At 38.1% G+C, this 22,437-nt stretch overlaps 1 protein-coding gene across 1 annotated transcript in view; it reads right to left on the reverse strand.

The window, feature by feature from the left end:
• Nucleotides 1-22,164, reverse strand: part of pth1r (parathyroid hormone 1 receptor) — a 44,947-nt gene extending 22,783 nt beyond the window's left edge. The window contains exons 1-2 of the mRNA XM_069692214.1: nucleotides 21,495-22,164; nucleotides 29-131 (exon numbers count right to left, since the gene is read on the reverse strand). Of these exons, the coding sequence (XP_069548315.1) occupies nucleotides 29-131; nucleotides 21,495-21,563 (172 nt within the window). The 5' untranslated portion in view covers nucleotides 21,564-22,164. The remainder of the gene's footprint in view (nucleotides 1-28; nucleotides 132-21,494) is intronic.
• Nucleotides 22,165-22,437: the final 273 nt, after the last annotated feature.

A 22,437-nucleotide genomic window follows, 5' to 3' on the forward strand; every position in this document is an offset into this window, starting at 1 on the left:
AGGCTTTTAGTTTTGTTTGTTTACTCACCAGGAACCTTGTGCTTTCCCTTGATGTTCCCCTCACACTTCCGTTTGGCTGTGAACAACAGGCCGATCTGTTCCTCTTTCGTCAGCACATCATCTGCGTAAACCTGTAAAACGGGACAATGGTGTGGAGTTAATGAAGGGAAATGTAAGCGTAAATGGCAGCAGTGTGTGATATGCATCCGCAAAACAGAATTAAATTCTCCAACACCAAAACCCAGTTACAAAAATAACTAGCAATATGAATGTTTAAGCCATAACAACAACAAAAAAACACAGAAAAAACTGTATATATTTAGCTGCACATGTGTGATCCCCTCGGGATCTGAGGCAAAGGTTCCACCTGGCTATTATCTAGACATTATTTCTTCTTCACATCTGCTTGAAAACCCTGTAACCACTCCCTGCATGCCTGCTCACACTGCTGTGGACAGCACAATCAAACCCCATGTCTCCTTCAGTGCAAAATTCCCCAAAATGAGCACTGCTGACATTTTCCCAAAGGGAATATGAAGGTGTGGGTGTTAGACAGCTTGTTCTGTAACTGAAAGGTCAGTTTGCATTATACTTTGAGAGTCCAATTATCAAACTGTTCATGAGTTGAGCAGTGTATTTATATCCGTTTTAACTGTGATAAATAACTTTTTTGTAATCTTTTTTTTAAACGTTGTAAAGGACTGAGTTTTTTTTCCTAAACTAAACTGTATCAATTTCACTTGATGTTTATAGCCTCAGCTTTCATCCCGGTGGTTATATCCATGACATGGTGACTGATCGGATATGACAAACGTTTCAACACTGACAAAAATATTCCGAACATGTTTTACACCTTATATATTTTGAGCTTTTGAACGTTGTATTTAAGAGTGACGTGGTGCTTCAGGTGTGGTTTTCCAGTCAAGGAAACATTTTCCATTCCCATAGGTCACTCTGACTGGCTTTGCTGTTTGCCCGTGGGTCACTTTTTGGTAATGACAAATGTTACTGTATTAAAAATGACCACATTCATTTTTAACAGAGCGTGACAAGAAAAGTGGAAATGAAAACATCGAAATTCAGGCCCGGTGCTAAAACTAAAGCATAGATGAGCGGACAAATCAGAAGGATTCTCTACGCTGTCACACAGAAGTTTTCACTGTGCTTTTGAGCCATACCGCAGCAATAATGCGATATGTATCCCCACAGTACAACACAAACTAACACGTATGCCGTACAGTGTGCCTGGAGGTGCGGCTAAAAAAAACCTCCCAGTTCAGTTTTTTTTTTTTTGGTTCAGTGATCCAGAGCAAACAGTACAAATTAAAGACAGACATTTACTCACAGAGCAGCTGACTGCAGATGCATCTGTCAGTTCTAGACACAAATTACATGTCTGAATGTAAAGAAAGATTTTACTCGCACTTCTATCAAAGCAAGAAGTGGGCAGTTCACATGTGAAGGGAAATTATTGAGAGTGAAATGAAAATGTATACATAGATACTTATAAACATGCATTAAAGCCATTTTTTTTTTTAGCGCAAATTAGATTTGTTTAAATTTGATAGACAAACATCAAACTAAAATATGAGATATAATTGTCTCTGCTCCATCTGATAAAAAAGGAGTGCACGGATATCAGAATATTTTTAGAATGATAGAATGATTATGCTCTGTTGATGCCACTGATTAGCCCATGTCTCCCTTTGAAATAAGATTTTAATCTCACCAACATGATTTACTTGTTAAAATGCACAAATTAGATGTTAAAAAAACTACTTCAAAAACTGATTCTGAAATGTTTCAGAAGTAACTTCTGAAATGTGGTGAAGTAAAAGTACTTAAGTACAGTACTTGAGTAAGTTTACTTACTTTTACCATGACTTGCATACTTATACTGTCACTGTAGTAGAAGTACGGCCCTCTAAGCAGTATTTATAGTTCTGTAGTTGGCTGCTACAACTCACGATGAGAACCAACTCTTACAGTAAAGTAAACTTTTGATATTTTCGAGACTTTTTAAGCCCTCTCTGGTGTCTGTTTATAATCAGAAATAAACAACTTCTAAATTTTCTTGCAGAGACAAAGACGTGTATACATTGTCTCTTGATGCAATTGCGTAGTTTCGTGAGCTTAAAATTGCACTGTAAATACCGAGCCGTTGTGGGTTCGCTGCATACAAACCACAATACCTCAATCCATCAATATTTTCACTACTTTCAGCCCTGAAATAAGGATGTCCAGTCTGAGAGCTGAATAAGGTTACAGAATGAAGACGTTTATGGCTTTGCACTGTAAACAACCACAGATGGAACAACATTCGACCGCAGGTGAACAAGGATAGATACTACCTGTTTACTGTACTAACTATGCCAATATAGAATATTCCACTGACAGCTCCTGAGACGTTCAGACTATTTTCTACTAACTGCCTGGTGTTACTTCAGGTGAAAGCTCAACAAACAGAAAACCAGAAACAGTGAATCTGGGGCAGTTTAAGCCCCTGTGAAACATTAAACTAAAATGAGGCATGGAGTTTCAGGGTGTATTTTCTTTCTCAAAAACTGGATGAATTTCTCCTTCATCTGCAGGTTCCCACTAGCAGCGACGTAGCAAAGTATCATTTACCATTTCAAGAAGAGAATCCTGGGTAATAAGTGTGCTCCCCTGATTATTTCTGAAACTATTCCTCCTCCACTGGCCAAAGTCCAAACCTCCAAAGTAAACACAACTCTCACATGGACATTCTTATTTACTGCATCTCATTCAAAACACAGTATTCTTTTTGTCAAATTATTTTGAGCGCACGCTGTGTGTGTATGTGTGTTTTCATCACTGGTCGCCAGAATACAAACTCCACTTGGATAAACCACAAGTTTCTATTTGTCGTCGCAAACTGCGGCTTGATGACTTAAACTGCAGCTCTCTGCAAGAATATAAGACCAATATTGAAAGAACTGCATTTAGGCTACTCTGTCAAGAGAGGGTGGAACCACGAGGACTAAATACTAACACTATACAGTACGGGAGTGAAGGTACATTTACAGCTTAGTTTTCATTTTCTATTTCCAGCATTTGGGGATTTCAGTGTTTTAGTAACTTAATGCCAGGTATATTTATTTATCATAGTTGTACTTTTCTACACACGACAAATTAATATATTGTGTGGTCATTTGCAAATATTTTCAAGCAAAGTATAAAAAGAGATTCAAAAAAAATTGTCCATCAAAAATGGAGACAAGTGGATAGACGCCATGAACACATTGAATGGAGACACTGGGTTTCCGGCGGATTACCAGCAGCCTACACTGTGAACAGCGTTGCACTTTTTCTTTCTTCTTCTTCTTTTTTTTTCAGGAAAGTTGTGGTTGACCAAAGTAATTTCCTGAAATGCCCCACAGTGAATCAGAGAGTCAAACGCTGGAGCTTGTGAGGTAGACTTTCATTAGAAAACACAAAACAAAAACTTGAGTATCCAAAAAGTTTTAAATGAACCACAAAAACCACTTAAGTTCAATGGAGTGTAATTATCTGCAGTAAGTCAACAGTGGATTTGGATCCAAAGTGCAACTCCGTGATCTCATTAGCAGTCTCTTTTTCAGTCAGACCATGAAAAAGTCATACAGTATCAGTATAAAAGAAACAACATAGCGCTAGTGTTAAGTATCATGACTGCAGAGAGGCGAGTATTTTCGAGCCGAACACCAAAGCTTCAAAGGAGCTTGAATCTTCAGCTGAAAGCTAATGAGAATAAAAAAATCTCTGTCAGAAATACTATATTTTTACATAAAAAAATTGCCGGGCGGTGCAGATACTTCAAGGGAAGTGATATCTTAGATGAAAACTGAACAGTTGAAGAAGATTCAGCTGGCTGTTTCTGCAAATACTTGGTTTGTTTTTTGCTGCTTCACCAGCAAGATGACAGTTTGAGTTAGTGAAACACCAACAGCAGTCTGACAGAAACTCTTCCACAAGATCAGGGGTGTCAAACATACGGCCCACGGGCCAGATCCGGCCCACCAGGGGGTCCGGCTCGGCCCGCCGGATGACTTTGCTAAGTGTGAAAATTACAGAAAGACATAAATTGCATTTCTATGAAAATATGGAGGTTTATGAGTACAAACGTTTTGTGATTTTTTTTTTTAAATTTTTTTTAATCGATCCAGTAATTGCTTCAGAAACAGCGTAAATGCGACGTCTGCTCCGGAGGGAGAAGCTGCTGCTCGCTTTGTGACCCGTTAAATCTGCAGAGGAGAGCCCAGGCAGATAAACAGTGGGCTGATGTCTGAGTTTTTGCTCTTTATGTTTCTAGTTTATTGTAGAAAGACCTTTAAAATAGGGTTTATCATCCAAAAACCTTCAATGATTTAAACATAGAGAAATATTGTCGTTATTATGCTATGGTTTTACTGGTCTGGCCCACTTGAGATGAAAGTGGGCAGTATGTGGCCCCTTAATTAAAGTGAGTTTGACACCCCTGCACAAGATGATCAGGTGATGGAAAGTAATGACCAGTTTAGCTACTTAGTAATCAACGTATGGCCTATTGGTGGCTCTGTGGAATGGTGAATGTCTTCATGTTGAATATATAATGGTGCACAACAAGTATAGTTTGTTTATGAGTAACGTGCAGGGATGAGCATTTCGAACAAAAATACAAAATTGAAATCTCACGGAGCCACACAGTTTTACCTGACAAAGCTCCGAAGCCTGATCGCAATCTGCTCTTCTTCTCTTTCTCTTTTTTTTGTCTGGCAGACAGCTTTTAGGTGCATTACTGCCACCTGCTGATGGGATTAACGAATTACAACCAGGCGCTGGTAAAAACAGGGGAATTGAGGAAATGCAAATAGTTGCATGTACTATTCATTTAAAAAAAAGTATTTTAACACCTATTTGAAAATCCCATCCATAACGTGTTAGGCGACGAGTTTAATTAAATACTGACAGACAACCTTGATAGTTTGCCACAGAGTCGGCTGATGCTGCTCAGACAGTCACTGGCTTAGAGCCAAAACAACAGTTGGGGTTTAAACAGCCTCTCCATCTTCATCTCCATTATAAACAAAATAGATTCATGTGCAGGTAGGCATCAATTGCAGCGGTTCAGAAATGAGAGGCACTTGAAAAATTTCACAGAACAGTGAAATTACATTTCATTTGTCTCAATTCTCAAGACAGGTTTACACGCTCATGTGCACTGACTGTCTTTGCCAATCATGCATATCATCATCTTCAGATTTGACTACATTTTTAGCCTTTTTCTATTATTTAAATATTCTCTGTTCATGTCACACAGAGTACTGTAGTTTAAAGAGTGAAATAGTTAATGCAGTTCTTCCATCTAGCGTTGAAGCAATCATAAGTCAATTTATATACTGTAATACAGAGAACTGTGTAGATAAATCAATCAGGTCAACCCAATGTGATGAAGACTGATGTGAAATCTGGACTATTTTCTACATCTCAGGTATTCACCTACAAACCTGTTGAGAATCACTTTTGATGCTTTTTACAGACCTATGTAGGAGGGAGATACAGTATCTGGGAATGTGTTTGTAGAAGCTACTGCTTTTCATTTCAGGGTCAGCTCCACATGATGTTCAAAACACTGGATTAGTAATCAGCCAACTATTAAATGTGAGGGGAGGAGGGCATCACACGCACCCACGGCCTTACTCAACAAATGTTTTGGCCTGTTTTGACTGTCAACATAAAACCTCTGCTTACAACTCCACTGGAAACGCAAACCATGTTAATTTTGTCTATCACTTCAGAGCCATCCCATAATGCCTCCCTCTGTTAGCCGATCCTCAGTGAGGATGAGATTTTTAGGTAAATGCTCGTATAAAGTGCGACTTTCCTTTCCAGATCACACTTCATCACATAGATGATAAATAATATACGGATAATATTTACTCTGGTCGCTGTAAAGCGCCTCTATTATGGGAATACAGTCAAATGTTTGTTTTATGTACTTGTTTTGGTCATTTGCCATTCTTTACACCATAGGCTAACATTCACTTCCTTGTTGTTGGCATGTATTCAAAATTTAATCCCAAGAGTTTTTGGACTTTCCAGGATGTTTTTTTCTTCAGAAAATAGAGGGGGTCTAGAAAATTATAACATTGCTGAATCTCTTTTTTAATGGCCTGTCCACTATCTGGAAAAAACATGAATATGTTACCCGTGACATATTGCACCGCATGAATGTTTTAGCGGATGAGGTTCCTGGATATTATAAACTCTATGAGTCAGTGCCACTCCTCTTCAACTGTGCAATTTGCATTTGATGATAAAAACCACAAACCACAAGACTGGTTGTCCTTTGGAAATGCTTGCTGACCACATTCTGACTTAAAGCAGCATTTAGTTCCTAATTATACCCTGCTCTGGTCGTAAGCCTGAAGAACAGCACTTTTGTCCTTGATGGAAACATTGTGTGCGCACTGAGAGGCAGCATACGAGGCAGATAGCTGTGATTGTGTTGTTCTCTCAAATCTCAAAGAAGGATCATTACATTATATAAGTGATTTAATACAGCAAGTATGGGCCATGCCTCTGGTAAAACAATGCAAATGCAGCATTTTAATTTTCATCAAAGGCTTAAAAACTACTAGTGGTTATGCAACAATTAAATGCACTAGACATTTCATCATATTTTAACAACATAACATCAAGTGTCACCTCATAATACTTGTACCAGACTACTGGCAGGACAATAGATTTGAGTATATATGTACATTTATGTAGTGATTATAGGTTAAAAATATATATTTGAAAGTGGATTCATAATCCATAAAAGCCTTTTTTCAGTTGCAACAGATCATGTAGTTTTACTACACAGACTGTATCATTAATGGAATATGATAGCCTCTCAGTCACAGCTTGGCAGCATCCGCAGTAATCCTCTAAATGACAACAGCTGATGGTAGGACATGAAATGATGTCAGTGCTCCTATTGACATTCATAAAGCATCATCACATTCAGCCATTCAAAATTGATTCTTAAGGTTTTCCATTTGGTACCTGTAATAATTAATGAAGTGTCAAATTTGCAGGTCAATCTAATTACATCCCTGCAAAGGCTTGACCTATCGTAATTGTGAAAACTAAATAGGTGAGGCTGCAGAAAGTAAGGCTCTACAATATTTATTAGCATGGACAGCAAATAGATTCTAATGGCCTCATCCATTTTTAAATGAGACTTTCACAAAAATACACATTGTGGCAAGAAGAAAGCAGGTGAAGCCTTAAAATATCTGAAAGCTTTCTGAAGGTATTTTTTTTTTTTATACAAAAGGTTTCATGAATGAATAATGACTACCAGGTCAGGTGGCTTTAGTGTCCACCAGGGCAAGTTTTTTTTTTTTTTGTCTCATATCAGCATCTTTACCACCAATTTTTCTCTGCTTCTGCCTCTAATTAAAAGCATATCTATATAATTTGCAGACCCCTGTTCCAGTATTCAGTCTAGCTCAGTGCCAATGTGATAATTAGTTGACTTAAGGTTCATATAACACTTTAATGTCACAAAGTATTCCAGACTAACACTTTCACAAGTCTAAATGAGTGACCATTGAGCATTCGTGGTATGCAGATAATTTTGCTTGCTCAAGCTTTTTCACCACAGTCGATTAGGGCTGGGCCATAGGACCATTTCTACAGTGACACAATGGACATGTGTTTAATTGGAAAATTATTTACAGCTCTTTAATATCTCTCAGTATATAATGGGCAGTGTTGTAAATAAATAGGCACAACAAATTAATGTAAATCCTGAAGTTTATGCACCCATTCACAAGCTAGCTCCATTAATGATGCATTTAATGTGGTGAAATAAGCAAAAACAAGTCATTTCCCCATAATATTTTATGTAGAAAGTATTTCTAGAAAATGTATAATTTCATAGTTAAATTGACAGAAACTTTATAGAACTCTTTTCAAATTAAATTAACCATAATAATTGTACTTTTTGCCATGACCAGTGAGAGCAGAGCTCAACAATCAGTGCTGTGGACGTAGTTAAATATTTAAGTGAGGAAGGAGCGCAGTAGAAAAAAATTACACGTGTAGAGGGAAACACTCAAATCATCCCTTTTCCACTGTTAACCAATGAGGCAGCAGGCAGACTGCTTCCAGCTAAGAACTGGGACAAGGACAGTTTGTACAAGACACCTAATTGTAACTGATTTCCCAATGCAGCCTCTAAATTGTAGACTAATTAGTCATCGCTTAATCACCCAAGCTGTCTCCTATTGCCTACTAATATTCCACCCATCTGATTTGGTTATTGAAGAGGCTGCTAAGTGTGAACCTTGTGCAGATGGTGCCCTTGATTGAAATGCCTTTCAGCAGAGTTTGTTTCACAAAGCAAAGGCAAAGTCATGCCACAGCTCTCAAATGTAATAAAACAGCAAATTATACGAATTAATAAAGTAAATAACAACCATTAGGACATTTGCATTGGCATCCACGTGTAATTACTTTTGATATGGAGCCACATTAGTTTAATGTAGTCCAAATTATTTTAACAATGAGATTTATTATTGTTTATAATACCTTTGAACCAGAGATCCCCCTGCTGTGTAGAAATGAATAACACATGACAGTAACAACTGTTTATGACCTTCAAAATGATATTTAAAATTCGCATGTTGCATATGTTGCTTTCTCTGAAGCGTCGCTGTAAGGGTTAACATAAATAACATGCATCATAATTCCCACCATGACTTCCAGGAAAAAAAAACTATCCACAAGGCATTAATCTGCTTGAAACACAAGCTATTAGGGGGATTAAATAAAACTCATATTGTATCTTAAATCGAGGGCAATTCAAGCCACAGATTGTTGTTTGTTGGTCTACAAACAGTAAACAAGTTCCTTGGTCTCTGATATATTTGATTTGTAATTTTTTTTTTGACATCACTGTTTAAATAAAGCTCCCCGCCCTGCTGGCTCTATAAAAAAAAGCTGCTCTATAAAGCCTCTAAATGACATGCTGAGACATTTATGTATTAACGCCACTTATAGATCACATTATGAAAGATTTATTGTATATCAGAGACACAAACATGAATACATACAGATGGAGATGAAGATGCTCAGACTGTCTGGTGAGTGAAGAAAATGTGGGCAGACACTGGCTACACTGTTCAGTGTGCTTTTCAGCTGAGAGGCCTGCAACTGACCTGTCAGCATGAGCTTTTCACTTTCCACTTACTCCAAGGTCACTGGTGCTGAGGTCTTTGAACCAGGTTTCTATTTGACTGAAAATTACTTGAAATCACGGGTAAAAGGCAAACAGTGTGCACAGACGAGGGCGATACAAGTCAATATCGCACATTTAGCTCACTGCAAACATGACAAAGCAACAACTGAAGTGAACACACCTGCCACATCAGTCACTAAAAAGGGTCACTATTAAAATTGTATGTTTAAATCTACATGATACACTGTTCATCCATGGTTTAATGTAGAGATAAACTGAAGTAAAACTGATCCTTGGCATATAAGTACCAGGTTTTCTGAGCTTTTCTTCATTTGCATAATTGTAATCAACCTTTTTAAATGTACTTCAGACAAAACAACATCCGCATTGTCACATACTTTAAACTGAAACAAATACTTTCTCTTGCAGATCAAAATAAGCTTGAACCTAAAATTCTTTAGGAGAGTATTTTGTATCAATCTCCTCTAACACTGTATGATTCATGATGCTCAGGACAGAACTGGAGCTCTAGTCTTATTTACTTCAGAGACTCCTCTTTCATGTCAAAAACATTTCGGTCATTGATAAAGTTGTTATGATAGTAGTGTCTCTTGTAGCCTCAAGCAGTATTAAAGAGCAGGTACAGAGGTCTGGTAAACTTAGTTCTTTCAAACACCACATTCTTATATATTTTTCATTTCAAAACGTGTTGTCTTCAGCCTAAACCAACGTTCACTCAAGTTGCATCACTTGAAGCACCTTGTCATTTTTTTGTGCATCATCCTCTGCAGCCACAGAAGCCTACTGTTTTTGGTTTTGGTTTTTTTGCTTCATGTCTTTAGATAAGAATGACAGTGTTTTGGAAAATATCTATTATCATTGTTTGTTCAAAATTCATCATCCTTAAATGAAATGGGCTACTTTTATGCTTTAATTATCTAAATATAATAATTAATGTAATTATGTTTAACGAAAATATCATAGTTAGGATACTGCGGCATTTCATCACCTTCGGCTTACTGAATGTGTTTTAAATCTCCTTTCAATAATAATTACTTTATTTGTTGTAGCTATTAAGAATGAAAATATGTTATGTAAAGACATTTTGTAGCTGTAGAGTTTAAACATGGAATAATAAAACTTTTGGGAAACAAAAATAATACAATTATTTACTACAGGCCCATGTAGAATCCTGATTTTCCTTTACAGTTCAATACAAATAATTGCAGAAATGACCAACAGCTTCTAACAGATTTTGTTCCGGCTTGAAAGTCACGTGGTAACTTTGATAAATTAATAAACTCAATACTCTTACATACACCATGCTACATTTGTATGAGCTACATTTCCAACAATGCCTCTATTCAAGGCACATTAGTACACACATGGATGGATGCAGATCTACTGTACTCTGGTGTGAGTCGAAGTATGAATGATTGACCAACATTGTTCACTGTATGATAGGTGTAATGTTTTAATACAGAGATTTCCATTACTGTTAAGACAAAGTACCACTACGTACCAAACCAATTTTACCAAAGTGTCACTTCCTGCTGCAGATACTTACTTTTTCAAAAGCTAAATAACAACAACATAGGGATACTGTTTCAAAATCAAAAAATACATTTAATAATCTGAGTACTCGCAAAAATCACTCAATCAACAAGGAGGCACGTAGAAACAGCTGTTTTATGGACCTTTCAAAATTCCACTCATTCAGCTCGCTAAAATCAACATACGAGGAGTCAGAATCCGACTACATCAATCCACAGTTTGGAAATTACTGTCAGACTTGAAATATATTTCACTTTTTAAAAATGAGCTTTGTGTAACTCATTCTACGTTCAAAATAATCACCCAAATTATATTAAACAGCTTATTTAGTTGTTTAATTCAATATTGAGTCAGCTATTTAGTCATTTGTTAGTATCCACTGCACTTCCATGGTCACGGTGTTGACAGAAGCCTGTACCAACATAGTCACCAGTCAAGTAGGGAGATACAGTGAACTTTGACCAATGAGCAATATTTTCTTATGTTGGAGGAAGAGCTCATGCAAGACATTGACAAGTAGTCATCTATCAATTAACATTACACTTGTAAATGTCAGTCTAAAACATTAATTAATTAATCTCTGCAGGGCTATCAAATAATCAGTGAACCAAACTCTATTTACATATTGCCTTTCAAACAAATGAAATGTAAAATAACGTCCTTTACAAGCGAAAAAACAAAATGAGCTATGTTAAAAATGGATTAGAAACTGATGCAAAGCAAAACAACCAAACTCAACCCCCGCCAAAAAAGTGATTTGAGTAATAAAACAATAAAATATGGGTAGTTAAAATATTAAAAGATAAATACTAAAAGACTTCAGCATCCAAGTAACTCCATATGGAGCACTTTAACAACCAACATTCAGAGTTTGTGCTTTCATTGACTTGTGTTTTAAATGCTGTGGAGTTGACACTGGAAAGAACAGCCAACCTTCTGACTGTTATCTGAATTTGAATTGGCTGAGATTTCCCCTGTACTGCAGTGTAGGGATTACTTACTTATTGCTGGAAAATCTGGAGCTGTGAACTGCGTACTTACAAACCCATAAGCTCCAGAGTTTTGCAATGAAACTAATAAAGGTCCTTTTAAGAAACCCGGCCTCCTCTCAGCCATAAGCCGTGTGCCAGGGGAGTATTCCTGCCCAAAGTTTGAGCTGCTTCCAAATTACGTAAACAACACACACGTGTGAAATCCTGCTCTTCCTGCTCACAATGATTTAGGGAATTGACACGGAACTATCTACCCACCTCAATTCTTGTTGCACAATGACACTGGGAGCTTCTGTATATTTGAAATTCAATCTCTTCACCAACAGTGGGGGCAGGGCTGAGCTGAACTGTCGGTCAATGGCAAAGGCAACTGCATAGCTGAGAATTTTCACGTTAACTCGACTGAGGTACTCTGGGATTCCGAGCATATTGCCTGCAAGGAAGTCTGCACCACAATATTGATACAGTGGGTAGCTAATGAAAAGAGATCATATACAAATTTATCATAGTGTAGTGCTGGCAATCAATCTGCGTGTCCCTGACATCCTGCATTGTGAAGTTATGCATTTCTTCCATCGAGTAATTTTGTACTCCAGTGCTCGAGTGAAAACAATGTTGACTTTCGGCATTCTAGACTGAAGATAAAACCCAGACCACCTCATCTAACACTGACAGAGGAAAGGCAGACGGCTGTATCACTAGGACATAAACGTCAAATGTTTAATACATGGCCGTGGCTTTAACTTCCCACCACATACAGCAGGAAACTAGAAAACTGCTTATTTTTAGAGAAAAAAAATTGTTTCATGACACTTCAACAATGAGAAAAAGAACTAGAGACAAGGTTTGGAAGTGAAAGTGAGAGATGGCATCATTAAACGACTTTCCCTTCACTAATCTCAGTCAAGCTTCAACTCATTAGCTTTTGAAGATGCGTCTTTCAAAGTATCACTGAGTACAAATAAGCTGTTTTAATAGATCATCAAACCTTCAAGGTAAAAAAACAAAAAAACAAAAGGAAAAACAAAAGCTGATATTTCCACTGACTCAACAATACACAGCGAAAACAGACCATTTTTCTAACAGCTGATGTTCATAGGGAAGAAGCACATCATTAAAATATGTTAGAAGTGTAACATTTTCAGTGGTGTAAAAGTAGCATTGAGTTACACATACTTGAGCATTCTTCAAGTGAAAAAGTTAAGAAAAAAAAAACAGCAGAGGTCATGGCAAGTCAAGAAAACAAGCCCTTTCCTGAGTCAAACACAGCCATGGTATAACCTTACCATGCTGGTGAAACTGTAGACTCCCCCATTAACACACGTGTTGCGAGTCTGACTCACAGGCCCTTTAAAATCTGAGCAAAGCGTCAGTCAATAAAAAAAAAGATCACCAGGGCACAGAGATGTCCGCGCCTCCAAGAGAAAGTTCAAGAAATTAGATTATTCTGCAGTTATCTCAGGAATCCTCTCAGCTACTGTAAAGCTCTGTGGTGAAATACCGAGCATAAGGATGTGAGTGTGAGGGGTGTTTTCCCACTACAAGTTGCCTCTGTGAGCTGAATCCCATGCTGATCCCAGGAAAATTCAGGCAAACATGTAAAATGACCAGTGACGACAGCAAGTGACTCATAATCTACAGCGACAAGCCGTGTACAGCGCCAGATACAGAGTTTTTACACCTCCGTACTGCTTAAATCTACAACACATGCTGTAAAACTAAATTACAAAACAGGATGTCTCAGATCTGCCAACCACATAATCTTATTAGGACGGAGAAATTACATCTTCACCAAGGTGGGTATAAATACCAACTGTGCACTTGAATACACCCGCTCACTCCTTTGGCTTTTTATGCTACTGCTGATTCCCATTTCTTCATAGTCCATCATGCACAATTACAAGATACTGTGAAAGCGAACAGTGTAAACATGTTATTTTTGGTGTGTTTCGCCGACTCGATGATGTGACATTTCACTCAAGAAGTTAGTGCAGTATCTCCAGGCCGTCTCCGCTGAGCTTTACGCTCCCTGTGGTTAACGCGCTATCCGTAACTATGCCTTAAACACAACTTTAAAAGCTTTCCTGGCCTCCTTTCACCCCTTATTTAGTCTGACTCACCGGATGTAGAGTATTCGTATAAAGCTGCCATTGGGCAGCTATGTCAGTCAGCTTTCTCCTGCACTTCTGCTGACAAAAACTTCCGAGTTATCAACCTCTACGCTGAAAATTGCATGTTTTGGCAACGACATGGATCATGCTAGCTGGGATTTTGCCATTTTAATGCCAGGACTCGCCTCCCCACGTGGAAATGTTTCACCAAAGTAAGTTCCCCCGAACACTATTTTGCAAGGGCACCATCGTTGTATCCTGGGTGTAGCGTTACCACCATTTTTTTCCCCCTATACCAGAATGGAAATGGGTGCAGCCAGACCATTCTCTAGCGGTTGATATATTATCTGGCTATGCGATTGTGCCCCTTTTTTCCCACATCTAGTCAGTGATGTTGACAAATGCATTTTGCTCTGTGAAGCTGTGAAGCTATGAAGGTTTCTGTGTCATTTTCCTAAAAGACTATCAATACAAAAAATGGATGGAAAATCTGCATTTTTAGGAAGACTGTAATTTAAAATGTTTATTTAATCATGCTATTTCCAGTATCCAAACTTCTTTCAGGAAACTTTTTATCATATCATAAAATCCTACAGTTATTCTATTGCCACTACCTCATATAGCAATATGTTGTATTAAAAACTCACAAACACCTCATACATCAATGTCTCACTGTTTGAACTAACACCAGTCTGAACTGGCAAATGGCATGCTGTCTACTTGCATCAGATAGTCCTGATTATAATCAGAATATTTCTTTTCTAAAATGGCACTCCGTTTCGTATCTCATATACTCTTATATAAAATATATCATATCCAGTAATCAAACCTAAACTCAAAGCAATGACCTGTGTTTCACTGTTATGTATTACCTGGCACTGAACCATTGATTCTATGAGCTGAACTTTAGGATTTTACTGGACTCAGTTGGTTAATATAGAGCCAGTCTGATCCCTTCTTTACTGTACTTTATTGTGCGTTGTCCACCTCAGCTTGCAAGTGTTGCTGTGCACTGCTCTCCTGAATGACTGCCAGGCCATACACTGAGTTACTGCATATGTGAGTGAAAATTAGTGTATGAAAAATGATTTGGTCATGTGATGATTGATTCTGTTCTGCACTAATCAAGCAGATGGAGGGAGAGACTGGAGGCAAAGATGTTGCGTGAAACCCACTGATTTGTTCCATCATCTGTTAACTGCTTTAAGGTAGCTAGATTATATAATACCGCTATAGGGCCACAGAGTAATACATTCATACTAATGGCATAACAAACATTGTTCAATAAAATGTATGAAGCTGACGTAAAGTAAGGTCTATTCAAATTTAGCACAGCAAACTGGCTGATGACAGCTCTTCAGGCTCTTTTTTCATAAATCAATCCATCAGTCAACCAGAAGCTCTTGACTCATTTTTGGAGATTACATGGTGAGAGTGTATGGAGCACATGTGCGTGGTTAAAAATGAAGTGTAACCTGGAGAGGTACGATAAGTGATCGCTTAGAGCTGGCTTCAGTGATGATCAATCAAACTGCCTCTTTATCTTCACTTCATATGCAGTTGTTTTCTACACAAGTGCAGTTCTGTCATTTTTGTGGTGGAGAGAAAGGTCTGAATGGATTCAGCTTCAGCTGTCCTTGTGGAGTAGACAGAGGGCCACCATAAATGAATAAGCTGTGCCACACCTTAACCCCTTAAGCCCGCAGCAATTCTTTTAAAACTTACACCTGCAAAAACATCCCCAAAAATTTTTCAGAAACAGCTGCAAAACTTTTGTGAGGCCAAAATGAACAACCTTGGGCTCCATGGATAAAAGACACTCGGGAGAATTTTTGAAATACAATAAGTCTCATTGTCCCCATCGCCAAGCCAGAGTGAGATTTAAAAACCTTCTACATAATCAGAACTGTGAATTACAGTCAAGTAAAAGCACCCACAAAAAAACCACACAACATCTATAATCCCCCGAAGAATTGGATTCAAATCTTTAAAATGCATTTCTCCCAGTCTTGCTCTTCCAGACAATGTTGTTGTTTTTCTGGTGTGGACATAGCCAGATAGCCGGTCCCCTCTTGTCCTGGTCTGTGGGTTCTCTTCTGTTGTGGGATTTGCTCAAGTTTAGCAACAATTAGCAATCTGCTCCCAGACCCTCAGCTGCTCAATTTAAACCAACTGGATAGCGTTAGATATAAATTGTATTAAAACTGGGGATGGCTTACAGATGGTTAATTGGTTGTCTGGGGGGGTGAGCTCTGATTGGTAAATTGATAGGCAGCTTACTGCACAAGCCTATTGCCTCTGTGATGATCACAAATGTCAGTAGAAATTGGTTAAGCCAAGCATAAAGTGGATTCCTCATAAAGAAACCTTTAAGTAAAATGTTCACTGTTTTGCTTGCAATTTAATCATTGCTGGCACACTTCCTGCTGCCCATCTTCCCCCTCTTGGGAGAAGTAAAGGTCATAATATGAGGTCATAAGTCTGAAGTCTGGCCATGCATTAAATACACACAAATAAACACACACACATTGTTATTGCTATGTTTGTCAGGACATCCATTGACATTGTGCATCCCCTAGCTCCTTAACCCATAGCATATACACGATCCAGTTTCCCCTGAGGGCTCAATCTACTGCAATTTGAGAAAACACATGCAAACAACCACATAGAGAAACGCTGCAAACCGCACTACAACTGAAAGGTTTCCAAGGGGCACGAAAACAGTGCACGCTTTTTGTTGCCATGGTGACTCATTCATTTACTGAAGTTGAATGTTTGTGGTTTTGGAAAAAGAGCTAATGAACAACCCTACAACATTTGATAGTGTTTTCTGTATTTGCTGCATTCTTTTCTAAATGTTGCTCCATTGTTGTCAAATTAGCAAAAATGTTTTCTGAAGTTGCTTGTGTTTTGACTGTTTGCATGTCTTTTTTTTTTTTACATCACATCACTTTGAGCTCTCAGGGATCAACATACAACTAAATGTCCAACTAGAACCGTTACACTTCCGGATTCTAACCTGAATAATAAAACCAAGTCTTAACGCTTAAACAGTCCTTTAAAGTTGTGTCATTGGGAACCGAAAATGTCCTCACTCCTATCGTCTATAACACTCAAATCGGTCTTCACAAGTAGAAGAAAAGACACACACAAACCTGAGCCCTTCATCATAAAATAACCCTTAGAGTATGAATAAACATCACATAAAGTAGGTGATAATAGAACGGATATGATCTGACACAGCTGACAGAGGTGTACATTGAGATGTGTAAACTGGTCCTGGCAGGGCTTTGTTGTCCCTCAGTGTCCTAATGGGGCATGATAAGAGAGAGAATCAAGATCAAAGCCACGTCCAAACTGTTTGAACTCCCGGAGCTAATGAAATGTAAAACTGGGCCTGTATTTATCTCACTTCCATTTAAATCTGCACAAAAGAACCAATGTAATAGTTCAAACTGGTTTTCCTGTGTGGACAAGTGAGACAACATAGTTGGAATTATTCACTGAATGTAAAAAATAAGCAACTTACTCATAGCTCATAGCTTAATCAGAAATTTAGTTTGGCCCAATATCTGAAATATATTTTTTTGTATTTAAAAAATCCATAGTTAATACAGTAGCATGTTATTCTGCTGAAACTATATATAAATAAATATATATATATATATATTTATTTTAATTTTTTTAAATACATTTAATTTGTATGAAATTTGTAAATACAAGGATTCATTAATGTGGGAAACTCCAATCCAATATATTTATAAAATATAAATAAACTGTATAAATTGGGAAATTAAACCAAAATTCTTCAAGACATTCTGCTGTTGGTAGATAAGGCCCACCAGAAATTATATAACAAAGACAATTTTGTACCATACTAACAAGTGCAGACAATGATGATGCTGATTGCAAGTAGTAATCTTGTAACATGTTATCAAATGCAACTAATTGTAGTTTGTTAGAGGACTCTTTTCTTAATTAGACTGCTTCAGGTATTAGTATAGTTGTAATGGTAGTAGTTGTGGCGGTGGTAGTAGTAGTGGTGGTGGAGGTGGTAATAATAGTAGTTGTGGTAGTAATGGGAAACTGAGCCATGCTCGGATAAGTTTTTGTCATCTAAGATATACTGAACCAAATTAATAAATATCTGAAGCTCTTTTAAATTCCAGAGAATATTTTAGTCAAAATAAGTTTGATAGTTTTCATTCAGAAGTTTGTGACTACTGAAATAGTGTCATTTTTCTGTAGTAATGAAATGGATGTAAACATTAACAACACCTGTTGTCACACATCAGTTCTTTTCAAACATGTTGATGGATTGATTTATTTATATTTGATGCTACACTTTCACATAAGAAAAATTGAGAAATGAAAGTCATTTTCCTTAAGATTCTAGTGTGACAAGAGAGTTATATTACAATATTATATTATTTAATAAAGGAAGGTCCTATTCATGCAATGACCTACTTTCATTGGTCAAATAAGACATATGTTATAATGAAAGAAGCTGTCAATATTATTATTATGAGGCGAGTTTTATGTCCATGTCACCTGTTAGAAGTGTCATTTGTTTTTTAAATGGAAATAATTGCCTTTTCAATTGGAAAAAAAAAACACAACCTTTGTTCGTGTGCTTGAAAAGGATTGCAATATAGTAGTTGGTGGTGAGCAGTGTGGACAAAATTAATATTGCAGTAATTGTGCAATATATTTAAAATCATATCCAAAAGTTTATTTGACACCATTGACTCAAAGACAAAATTTATCAAGTATTTGAGCCTATAATATTTATTAAATTATTTTGAGGATTTAGTCACAGAGTTCTTATGAAAGAGAAAATAAATCATTAAATTAGTATAATAATTATGCAGTTTGTTAGTTTGTGCATGAAGCTGCAGACTAAATATAATTCAAAGAGGCAAGTAAACAGACTGCAGTCTCAGCAGTTTTGTCAAAATTACTGAGTCAAAAGCACATTTATGAATATGGTTCATTTCATACTCTTTCAAGCACACACAGACCCACACAAACACAGAAGTAAATCGAATTTTTTTTTTATCATAAGTCGTATTTCGGATCAGTGAAAGGGCGCATGCGATAATACATTTTAGTATTAGAGACTATTCTACAAATGCACCAGTTCATTTGAATCAATGAGAAGATATCTGCTGCCCCTAATTACCAGAGACAGATTTGGATGAGATTATCCAGCACTCCAATCTGCATTATAAAGTTCCATTGAGGATAATTTGACAGAGATAGATAAAGCCACTCTGAGAGATTATCATGAGGGTCATAGAGAATGTGTTTTATATGATGTCCAACAGGCAAACTTGAGGCAGTGCTTATTAGAAAAAGCAATTTGTTACGTGTGCCCCTCTCTGCTGTGTTGAAGACTAAAAGGGTGATCCAGTGGATTGTGTCTATGATATGAACATCAATTGAGCTGTTCTCTGCTGAGTAAACAATAGACAAGTGTTTAATCTAAGAGGATTTTAACTGGTCTGCTTCACTCAGTTCAGCTCAATATTACTTTGACAAATACTCTGAGTGAAATTCATGCTTTCAGATTCAACACAACTTTCATTGAACTACTTGATCTTAAAATTTTTGACACATTGAGGAACCAAGCCACTGTTTCTCTGGAAAAAAGATATTTTGAGCTGAAGTTGTTTGCAGCAGACATTTTCCACATCTCGTCAAACGAGTCAAAACTGCCTTGTTCACTTCAAAACATGACAGTTGTCACAGCCAGATTTTGTCCAGAGCTGACATGACTTTGCCACGGCAGGCAGACAGACACAGTTTGAGTCCTTTCAGAGAGGATCCAGACACATGCAAGTCATCACGAGGGAAAACACAGTCATGAGGTAGAAATTAAATGCTCACCACGGTTTTCTGAAGGCACTACTTCCTCTTAATAAATGTAATAACTGAGTAAGTGAGGCAGCCAGTCACACTGAACAAAGGCCCTGTGAGCCAGTGCTTTGTCTGAGCCGTCACTGCGGTTCGCCTGCTGAGGTGTAAAACACAATGGACATACTCCTTGTCTGTTCTTGTATCAGCCAATTTCCTTCAGATAAAAATGTTGGATAACATGAACAGGGCCTTTCAGTTCATGATGTTTCACTTGTTGATATTTCTGACACTTAGATTGTCACTTGAACCTCTGGAAAGTGGCACAGTCCTGCAGTTTGACAACTGAACGTCTCAATTTCAAAAGCCTCGTATCCCGTCTTTAAACACAGACTTTCCACTCTAACTTTAGATTCAGTGTAATCTACATCCCGTTTGGTCACGGTCTGGAAAAAATAATACTTTTTTTTGAGGAGAGGAAGACTAAGCAAACATCCAACTTAAAAAAAATGGGTAAACACCATTCACAGACAGAGCCTTTTAACGACTGAATGTTGAATCAGCTATAAATACACAGCTATGTTATAATTGTTTTCCTCTGCCATCTAAACCAATGAGCCTAGAGGTCCACTGCGGTACAGTGATGGACCACATCACTGGGAAAATGCACTGTACCTCAGAGCCTGGGCGAACTGCCTGTTGAATGCACAACAGCCTCAGCCAAAACACACAGAACCAACATGGTGTGCTGCTCTGCCTGCACAGAGCGTGTGTGTGCATGCGTGTGTGCATGCGTGTGTGTGTGTGTGTGTGTGTGTGTGTGTGTGTGTGTGTGTGTGTGTGTGTGTGTGTGTGTGTGTGTGTGTGTGTGCGCGCGCGCGCGCGCGTACACAGCAGGCTTTCTGGATACAGCTATGGCAATATTTGAAAGTACAATTATACATCACGATGTTGTGCAGACATAAATCATTACAGCTGTGACTCAGAGAGGCTGAAATTGTTCAGGTGCTACTGCTGCAGATATGAATTAAATATTTACCCCCATTGCGAGATTTGCTTCACACCCAGCTAAATGAGAGCTTTGCAAATCTGTGAAACAATCTGCAGCGAACACAATGCCCGCCCTATTAGAGGAACTGGGTTACCAGGCGCTGCTTTACTCATACACTTATTGTGTTGTAACTGTGGGAAGATGCTTACTAGAACAAGAGTGCGGCCATTAATCACAGCTGCTGACCAGGTGCCATGTCAACCTCTCAAGTCCTGTCCTGTCTTGTCAATGCGTGTGGCAACACTCAGCCATGTGTCTTGTAATTTAGGCTCAGGTCTGTTGTTTTGCAGCTCAAATATGCTCACTGGCAGCATACGAGTGTGACAAGAGTGTGACGTGCAGCACAGACATAATCAAGGGTGATGAGGTGATATGAGTGACTTCAAATTTACTTTCTGTCTTTTATCTTGGAGGCCAGCATCTTTCCTCAACACTGAGCAGATAATGCCTTAATCGTGTTTGGCATGATGAGCAAAGTCTGCAGAAATCAAAAGCCGTTAGTCAAATTTAGCAGCTATGATTAATAAACTTGTTTTTGTCCGATTAAAACGTTTCCTAACAGAAAACGGACAGGTTGCAGTAACAGCCGCTCTTCTGCCTGCTCACTGTTTGACATCCTGTCAGTGATCTGTGCACATATCGGATGCAGGATTGCAACATTAAAGTAACACAGAATAAATGGTTGCATATGTAGTATACAAAACAAAAAAAAGACTTACCAGGCACAAACCGCCGAGCAGTGAGATGAGAAGAAAGTCCAGATTATGGAGCAGCAGAGAGGATCCCATCCCTGACCTGAGGCAGCTCTACCTCCAAGAGTCCTTGCAGGGCTCGAACAGATGCTGATGACGCTCGGATGAAATTATTTAATCTACTTAACTCTCTTCAAAGTGGATCGAGTTGTGTTTTTTTACTCCATCTGTCCTATCGATGCTGATGGCGGCTTGTGAAATCATAACTCTGTAATCGCCCCGCTCTGCCCTCGATTAAATTTCCTATAATCTACTATATGCTCAGGCTCAGCCCGCTCGCTATATTTCTCTACATCTGTCTTTTTTCCTCCTCTGAAATTACATCCACATGTCAGAACTATTTATGTCGCTCTCGCTCTGCGGTGGGAAGTTCAAATGATTCTTTGTAGGGAAGAAACCAACGCTGTATTTTTAGGTCTTTTAAATTTCCCCTCAGACTAATTTAAACACTTCAGTATGGAGCTGTGCGCCGTATGGTTTATTCCAGTCTTCTCTTCCAAAACGTTAGATCAGTGTTGGACAAAAAATAAACCCAAATTGTATCACTCCATCACCAGTCCGCTGTTGAATTTCACAACTTCACTCCCTCATGTCACCATGAACGCAGTCATGTACCATCCTGCAGGCAGCAGTGAACCAGGAGGGTCTCAGACAGGGATTTTAACACTAAATAATCTCCTGACAGAGCAGAGAAATTACAAACTTCTTATAGAAATCTGATTTTGCGGGATTCCGATCAATTAACGCACGCTGCACTCCGCTTCCCTTGCTTGCGAGTGTTTTTTTTTTAATTCTTTACAAATTCATAAAAACGCAACATAGAAATGTAATACTTGTGTTGTTTCCAGAAATCGTGTTGAACTGTATAAATGTAGCGTGGCAGTTAAACAGCAGCTGAATGTATGAAACT

This window comes from Brachyistius frenatus, unplaced genomic scaffold, assembly GCF_029030835.1.
Source record: "Brachyistius frenatus isolate BFR_SWC_R1_liver_20210118 unplaced genomic scaffold, ASM2903083v1 Contig_12, whole genome shotgun sequence".
NCBI classification, from domain to species: domain Eukaryota; kingdom Metazoa; phylum Chordata; class Actinopteri; family Embiotocidae; genus Brachyistius; species Brachyistius frenatus.